This window comes from Zea mays, chromosome 10, assembly GCF_902167145.1.
Source record: "Zea mays cultivar B73 chromosome 10, Zm-B73-REFERENCE-NAM-5.0, whole genome shotgun sequence".
NCBI classification, from domain to species: Eukaryota; Viridiplantae; Streptophyta; class Magnoliopsida; order Poales; family Poaceae; genus Zea; species Zea mays.
Genome location: NC_050105.1, coordinates 128,797,380 through 128,805,624, shown reverse-complemented (window position 1 = coordinate 128,805,624; position 8,245 = coordinate 128,797,380). Strand labels below are relative to the sequence as shown.

Genomic DNA, 8,245 nt, shown 5'->3' with positions numbered 1-8,245 from the left:
CTCAACCTGCCAACTGCCAAGCCAGGCGCCGGCCACATTTGGCGTGGGTGATTTGAACTTTGAAGACAGAGTTGCTTGTCCCACATGCAAGCCGAGAGGAGGATTCCTGAGAGTTCGGAAATCGCAAGCAACAGGCACAGGCTGCCAGGCAGGTGGATGGATAAGAGGGGTTTGTTTTTTTTAGACTAATTTTTAGTTTCTATATTTTATTCTATTTTAATTTTAAAATTACTAAATATGAAAGTTAAAACTTTTCTTATTTAGCAATTTAAATACTAAAATAAAATAAAAGACTAAAAATTAGTCCATAAAAAGCAGTCCGTTTTTGCCGTTTCTGACATCCAGGACGGAGGGAACGACGAATGAGAATATCCAGCGAGCAGGCAATCGCTGTATGATTCGATTACTTCTCCTTGGCGTACATGTGGGATCAACGCAGGAAATCCCCGGTGCCACGACACAGCTTGGTATCCATATGCTAGGAAAACCACAAATATATTTGCACTTGTATTTGGCCGACCCACCTAATCCATTATCTGAGCTAAACAACAACCTTCTAGTTCTAACCCGTCATCTTTCCAGATTTCACAGTTTCAGCGAATGGAAATACATCAAATCCGATGCACACACAAAACGATCACAAGACGTGAGTGGAAGATCATACGCTCGTAAAAAACAGAACAAAAAAAAGAACAGGACACTCGGAAGGCAATGAGTTAATTCAAAGAATAGTCACAACACAGTGCACAGTACAACCACCGGCAGAACGTCTCACTGAAAGAACTCTACACGGCCGCCAACATCCATCCACAGCAGCTTGGCCTCGGAGGCCAGCTTCCTGCTCCTGTACAGCACCAGGTTCGTGAGCCGGTGCTTGGGCCGAGGCTCGAAGGACCTCGCCTCGTCGTGCTTCCCCAGGAGCGCCAGCTCCCGCGCGGGCACCACGTCGCCCCACCAGAAGTCGCGCAGCGCCTCGTGCAGGAGCTCCCAGTACGCGCGGTCCCGCGGCACGCGGAACAGGCTGCTCCCGCTGGGCGTCCAGCAGTAGAGCTCCGCCCAGTCCCTGCCCATGATCTCCATCAGGCCCTGCACCTGCGGCATGTAGTAGTAGGGCATGGCGCGCCAGGGCAGCGCGAGCTCGGGCTTGCCCTTGTTGAAGGGGCACTTGACTTCCAGGATCCCGCCGTCCAGCCCGCACCCGAGGACTCCATCGGGCGAGGCTCCGAGCCATCCGGAGCTGGCCTCGGCGTGCACCGCGAAGCCGAAGGTGCCCACGTGTCTTCCTGTGATGTTCGTGTACTGCTCTATGGCTACGCTCTCATGATGCGTGCCCCAGTCCATGGCAGACCTAGCGGTGTCCGCCAGCTTGGTCTCTGTCGCGCCAAAAACTTTCTCGTTCCACAGCTCTGCCCTTCTGTTGCCAGCCCAGAAACCCAAGGCGGTACTGAAGGTGCTTGTGGTGAGCTTGTCCTTGCGAAGAGCGAACCATTCCTCTGAACGCTGGGCTACGTCAGAGGAGGTGAGCTGGGAGGACACCGTGAGAGCTGAAGATGGTGGTAGATTTAACATCGATGACCGGCTATAGATCTGAAGCGAACTGGAGCAGCTACGGGGGATATAGCCTTCAAAGTTGTATCTTGCTGGCAAGAATGCAGCCGGGGCTAAACGCACGCGAGAAATTGAAGAATAGGCCGTTGGAATCTGCAGCAATGCCCTAAACAAACGAGTAACTGCTCAATGGTTAGAAAGCTTGACAAATGATGCTGTGGTTTGGAATAAGTATGACATATATTAACGAAGGTGAGAAGTTGATCTGGGAAAGCATGTAGGAAGTACTCAACAAGAACGGCTAACCCCAGAATGCGCAGTGCATCACAAATAGTATGCTTCATTTATATGAAGAACTTGCTTCACTTCTTGAACGAAGCAGGGGTAGAATATTGCCAGCAAGGGTTTATACCTTACCCCATTTCAGCAAGAAGACATTGCTTGGGACAAGAAAATATTTGGGCAAAGAGAACTAGCTAAAGAGATCCCACCTCTCAAGCAATGATGTCCACTACAGAGAAGCAAACTCTAGGAAGTCAACAAAAGCATGCAAACCTCTACAACCTCCCAACAAGCATGTAAATGCTATGATGTTCCAAACAGATAAGAACAAATCAATAACGACGAACTATTTTTCCCGCCTCAAAATTTCTGTATGCGTATCTAAGCATTTTCCGAGTTCAAAGCTTGTTGCTTGTCAGGAAAATTAGTCAAGTTTCAATTCGAGGTCAACCATCATATATGCTATTTTTCCCAATCTATTTTGATGCAATACAGATGACAATGAAACAAAAAGTTTCTAATGCAAGAGCATATGGTTGTGGTGGTTGAGTCCATAAATTTCTTAATCCTATAAAGCTAAATCACATGATTGAATAAAGGCTAAGAGCTAATTAGTCCATTTCCAGGATTGGTAGCAGCTAGAGATTACCAAAACAGTAAGAACAGTTAGTTCTTAGTTGCAGGGGGTTAAGGGTAAAAGGAAACAAGCAAGAGTGTTGTCATATGGGGTATGAGCGAAAGGGCCTCTAGCTGAGTTGGTTAGTTGGTCTGAGTAGCACTCCTTAGGTCGTGGGTTCGACTCCCCGTGGGAGCGAATTTTAGGCTGTGGTTAAAAAAATCTCCTCGTCTGTCCCACGCCAAAGCACAGGTCTAAGGCCCAGTCCCGGTCGTGGCCGTTCTCACATGGGCTTCGATGCCGCTGTGTATGGGTGGGGCAAGGGTTCAGGGGTTTTTTCGACCTGTGTGAGAAGGTCTTTTCTTAATACAATGCCCGGGGGCTGTCTTACCTCCCGCAGGTCGAGATGTCATATGGGGTATGAGAAAGGAATAAACCGAGGCAAGCCTTTCCCCACAAATGTGGAGGAGAGGCTCTTCGAACTCGTGAGACACCTCTCACCGCTACGAATCTTTTTGGAACAAAAAGCTTTGCCGAAAGTTTTATTTGAAGGAGAAAACCAAAACATGTGTTGGACCAGTTCTTCAGGGGAACAGGACCCCAAAAACCAAACATAAAGGGGTGCGCCGCACAAACCAAAAACAATTACCATCCAATCCAAATGGTAAGGAAGATTCAACGGACAATGGACTTCTGGGGTAGCCTGGTTAAGTAATACGTAATTGGTAGCATTTCAAACTACTTTTTATTAGTTGCGAACTAAGCTTGCTCCCATTCTTGAACACCCACTGTCCTAGTGTGACACAAACAAAACCGCTGTCCTAAACCCCCAATACCAAACTAAAGGGTCATTGAACAACACATGCAAACATTCCAATGATATGCTACCACTGGCCAAATACCAGACGATCTTCAGTGCACAAACGAGGCAGCTCCAAAGTCAAGCGCATGCAGAAGAAGGGGGTAAACCAAGAACACGATCCAATTTCAGTACCTGAAGCGGCGCCACAGGTGGGGGCAGCCGCAGACGCGGCCGAGCGCCGCGCGGGCCTCCGGGCAGCCACGGACGCGGGCCGCGCGCGGAGTTCCGCAGCCAGGCTCGGCAGGCGCCGCTGCGGCACGTGGTCGAACACATAACGCGCTTCCAGCAGCGTGGCGCTGGCGCGCCGCCGCGAGTAGCAGCGCGGAGGTGGCGTGTTCACGGCCGCTCTCATGCTGCGCCTGCGCGCGCCCCCTTTCCTGGAGAGCTTCAAAAACGCGCGACGGCGAGCTCCTGCGGCTGGCCGGCGGCGACGACGATTCAGCGTGACGGAGAAGCAGCGCGGCCCAGTGTGTGCGTCCAGATATTTGGGTTTTGTTTCGTTCTCTCCCCGTCCCCTAATCCTTTTCCCTGACGGCCACGCAGCACCGTCCGATGTAAATTGGACGGCTCGGGTGTGCTCAAGGGTCTCCCAGAAACAGACCTACAGTAATCCCAAGATAGGGAGAGCGGCGGCAGGAGAGGAGGATACAGTATAGTGCTTAGTGCACACTCGGCATCCTGGAGGATCTCGACCAGATCATAGCACCGTCGTCTCTAGTGAAATGAAAAACCAGATCAGTCGTCAGGTCAGATCAGAAATGCAATTGCTTTTTGGACTTCGGTTCCATCCAAGCTCGGCGCTGGCTCCAGGTACATCTCCATGCTATGATGATCTGTGTCGGGGCTGCAATTTGGCCTTGCTGGGTGTTGCTGCTGTTAGGATTTATGGGCTTGGCCCAATTAAGTTATTCAAATAAATCCCAGGAAAATCTCAAAAGCCCATATAAGTTGATGGCAAAGGGATAGGTGGAACCAATAGCACCATATTGCTAGCTCTTGTGGAGTAGAGCTAACTTAAATATGGAAGCCACACTCACTCACCAAGTCATGGATGAGAGGAGAGTGTGTGGAGAGCCACACGCACGCGCGCGCTCGCTCGCCTGGCCGGGCCGGGCCGGGGCGAAGGGCGCGGGCGCACGACATGCGCGTGAATGGTTCGCCGAAATCCGGCCCCTCGCCTTGCGGGGGCGCGGCTACCTTTTGCCGTTTGATTTTTTGGTTTCTTGGCTGTTACGCTTATCCTAACCGATCGCTATAAAATCTCAACTGATTGCGAGATTTTCGTGGGCGGATAAGCACAGGGGGTCGCGGACTTGGCCCTATAAAAGGAGCCCGGCAGCCAGCCTCCAAATCATCCGAGATCCCAGTTCGCTTTCGCCTCTCTTCATAGCTGAGCCGCCTTTTAGTTCCCTTCGTCCCGACCGCAGAGGTGCATCTGCGATCAGGAGAGCAGGTCTCCGGAACCCTTCGTCTTCTAGATCCTGCACCGGGAGAGGGCGAATAAGGTTTTTGGGAAGCGTCTTCACGCGACTGCTCGTGATCTGCTGACCTCGTCGACCCAGCTGATCCTGGCGCGCGCCAACAATCAGTAAGTCTAATCAGTACGCATCATCTGATTTGGCTTTTATTTCAGTTCTTCTGATTTGGTCATGATTTATATTCGGAATTTAATTTGGAATTTGTCTAATTATTCAACAATCCAAAAACCTTATTGTAGACAATTTCCTAGTTTTTCTATGGCTGCTTTTGCCGACGCGCTGAAGCCAGAAAAGTTTAATGGTATGCACTTTAAGAGATGGCAAGTCAAGGCCACGCTCTGGCTTACTGCTATGAATGTCTTCCATGTTAGTAAAGGCAGACCTGAGGGTCCACTGACTCCTGAACAGGAGAAAGAGTACGACCATGCCAATACTATGTTCACGGGAGTCGTTCTTAGCGCCCTTGTTGACCGTCTCGTTGATGCGAATATGCAGTACACAGACGGGAAACAGTTGTGGGATGCACTTACTACTAAGTATGGTGCATCAGATGCTGGCAGTGACCTGTATATCATGGAGAGCTTTCATGATTATAAGATGGTTGATAATCGCTCTATTGTAGAGCAAGCTCATGAAATACAGTGTATAGCCAAGGAGCTCGACCACCTTAAGATAGTCCTTCCTGACCGATTTGTGGCCGGATGCATTATTGCAAAGTTGCCTTCTACATGGAGGAACTTCGCCACAGCTCTGAAACATAAGAGACAGGAGATATCAGTTGAAAATCTGATAGCGTCTCTGGATGTTGAGGAGAAAGCTCGGGCTAAGGACACGGGATCTAAAGGAGGCGAGGGCCACTCCAGCGCCAACATGGTTCAGAAGAACCACAACAAGGGCAAAGGGAAGCCAAAATCTAACAAGCCCAATAAAACTACCAACTTCAAGAAGAAGAAGAACAAGGCTGAATTGACATGTTTCGCATGTGGCGAGGCGGGTCATTTTGCCAAGGATTGTCCTGATCGAGCGGATCGTCGTGGCAAAAAGGGCAATGTCAACACAGTGATCGCTAGCAATGAGGAAGACAAAGGGTATGGTAATCTACCTTTCATCTTCTCAGTATTTCAATCACCTAGTTGGTGGCTTGATACTGGTGCTAATGTTCATGTGTGTTCTGACATTAACTTGTTCTCTTCTTATCAGGGCGCCCGGGATTCTTCCGTGCTAATGGGGAATGGGTCACATGCTTCTGTTCATGGCACTGGCACGGTGGATCTGAAGTTTACTTCGGGAAAGATCGTGCAGCTGAAGAACGTGCATCATGTCCCTTCTATACACAAGAATCTCGTTAGTGGAACCCTTCTATGTAGAGATGGGTTCAAGGTAGTTTTGGAGTCCAATAAATTAGTTGTGTCCAAGTCTGGACAATTTTTGGTAAAGGCTATGATTGCGGAGGCTTGTTCCGCTTTTCTTTGTTAGATTTTAATAATAAGTCTGTGAACCATATTTGTGCTAATGTTGATGATCTTGCGAGTATTTGGCATTCTCGTTTGTGTCATATTAATTTTGGCTCTATGTCTCGGCTTGCAACCATGAGTTTAATTCCGAATATCACCATAGTCAAAGGTTCTAAGTGCCATAGTTGTGTGCAGTCGAAGCAACCTCGAAAGCCTCATAAGGCTGCTGAGGAGAGACACTTGGCACCGCTAGAACTCATACATTCTGATCTTTGTGAGATGAATGGTGTGTTGACAAAAGGTGGTAAGAGATACTTCATGACATTGATTGATGATGCGTCTAGATTTTGCTATGTATACTTGCTAAAAACTAAAGATGAGGCTTTAGACTACTTTAAAATCTATAAGGCTGAAGTTGAAAACCAACTAGAGAGAAAGATCAAACGTCTTAGATCAGATCGTGGTGGCGAGTTCTTTCCCAAAGTCTTTGATGATTTCTGTGCAGAACATGGCATTATTCATGAGAGGACTCCTCCCTATTCACCCGAGTCAAATGGGATTGCTGAAAGGAAAAACCGTACGTTGACTGACCTGGTGAATGCCATGTTAGACACTTCTGGTTTATCTAAGGCATGGTGGGGGGAGGCTGTCGGTGTTTTGGGTCCGACCGCACACCCGGGGTTGCCCCTCTAGGTGCTTTTAGGAGTAGGACGGTGTCGACGACTGTAGCAAAATGGTTCGTGCCGATCGCACGAGGGACAATGGACAAGGTTTGCAGGTTCGGGCCGCTTAGAAGTGCGTAACACCCTACGTCCTGGTGAGTATATGAGCGTGGTTACAAGAGGATTCTCTGGATAGAAGGCACAGAGAATGTTTGTGGGTGGCTAAGTAGAATAGGGTCCCCTCTGAAGGGGTGCCCCCTAGGCCTTATATACTCGGCCGTGGAGCATTACATGTGATACGATAACAACAAGTAGCTGAAAGATAGTAAACCTCTTGAGTTTATCCTTACGTAACCTCCGCCGACTTATCCTCGCATGGCTCCGTTGCATGGGGGCTTCAGCGCGGGAAAGTCGGGTCTCTGTTTGTGATTCATTCGTTTGACGCTGTGGGCCGCCTGTGTTTGCACTAATCAGTCCCACGTCTTCTTTATTGGTTGTCTTTCCCTAGGCCCACGAAAGAATGACCTTACGAATTATTTGGGCCCTTGGGCTTTTCGTGAGGCCTTTTACTTCTTTAGTGGACCCAGGGGATATCTATCCCCCACAAGCCCCCGATCTTTGAGTTAATTTAGAGGTAATCAACTCAAAGATCCAAGGTCCGGAAAATGACTTCCTGCTGTCTTCTCTGGCTCTGATCACTCGTTCGACCAAAGTTTGGTTTTGTGCTTGTGCCTTAGAGGTCGGCATTTTGGATTGTAAGATTCTAGACTTCATTGGGTGCACCGGAGGTGCACCCAATGGGTGTAGCCCCCGACCTTTGAGTAGATTTTACAAGATAATCTACTCAAAGGTCTTCTCCAAAGATTATCTCCATTCGCGTTCCTGTATCTCAGTTGAGGATTGACCTTTCCAATCTTGTTCTACGCCTTAGAGGTCGGCACTATATTGATTTAGAATGATAATCCATGGGGTGCACCGAAGGTGCACCCAATGGGTGTAGCCCCCGACCTTCAAGTGGATTTTTGAGGATAATCCACTCGAAGGTCTTCCTTCTGTGTCCTTTTGCTGAGAATTATCCTTTCTGCTTGTAAAAAATTGGCATGATGTCATCCGCGCTATGTCATCAGTTTTTATGCTTCAGAGGTCAGCATGTTTTCTGTCTTTTGCAGCCGAGTTCGCAATCCATCCATATCTCGCTAGGTAGTGTAATTTATTTGCTCTGTGACTGATTGGACATTTGATGGACGTTCTCTGTCTAGTCTTCAAGTCATTTCTGTCGACCATATTTTGCACTCCACTGGCTATATTTGGCTTCCCTCTAACTCTTGTTGATATCTCATTTT

General features: G+C 48.6%; 1 protein-coding gene across 3 annotated transcripts; it reads right to left on the bottom strand.

The window, feature by feature from the left end:
* Positions 1-647: 647 nt before the first annotated feature.
* Positions 648-3,885, bottom strand: LOC100193582 (uncharacterized). 3 transcript variants are annotated; one of them, XM_035962902.1, is made up of 2 exons: positions 1,842-2,626; positions 648-1,714 (listed from the first exon to the last, which is right to left on the bottom strand). In XM_035962902.1, the coding sequence occupies exon 2, from the start codon at positions 1,567-1,569 to the stop codon at positions 772-774; it is 798 nt and encodes a 265-aa protein (XP_035818795.1). In that variant the 5' UTR covers positions 1,570-1,714; positions 1,842-2,626; the 3' UTR covers positions 648-771. The 3 variants fall into 3 exon arrangements, with proteins under 3 accessions (XP_035818795.1, NP_001335862.1, NP_001132161.1); NM_001348933.1 differs by lacking the exon at positions 1,842-2,626 and adding an exon at positions 3,441-3,885 and having other exon boundaries at positions 703-1,730; NM_001138689.1 differs by lacking the exon at positions 1,842-2,626 and adding an exon at positions 3,441-3,789 and having other exon boundaries at positions 705-1,714.
* Positions 3,886-8,245: the final 4,360 nt, after the last annotated feature.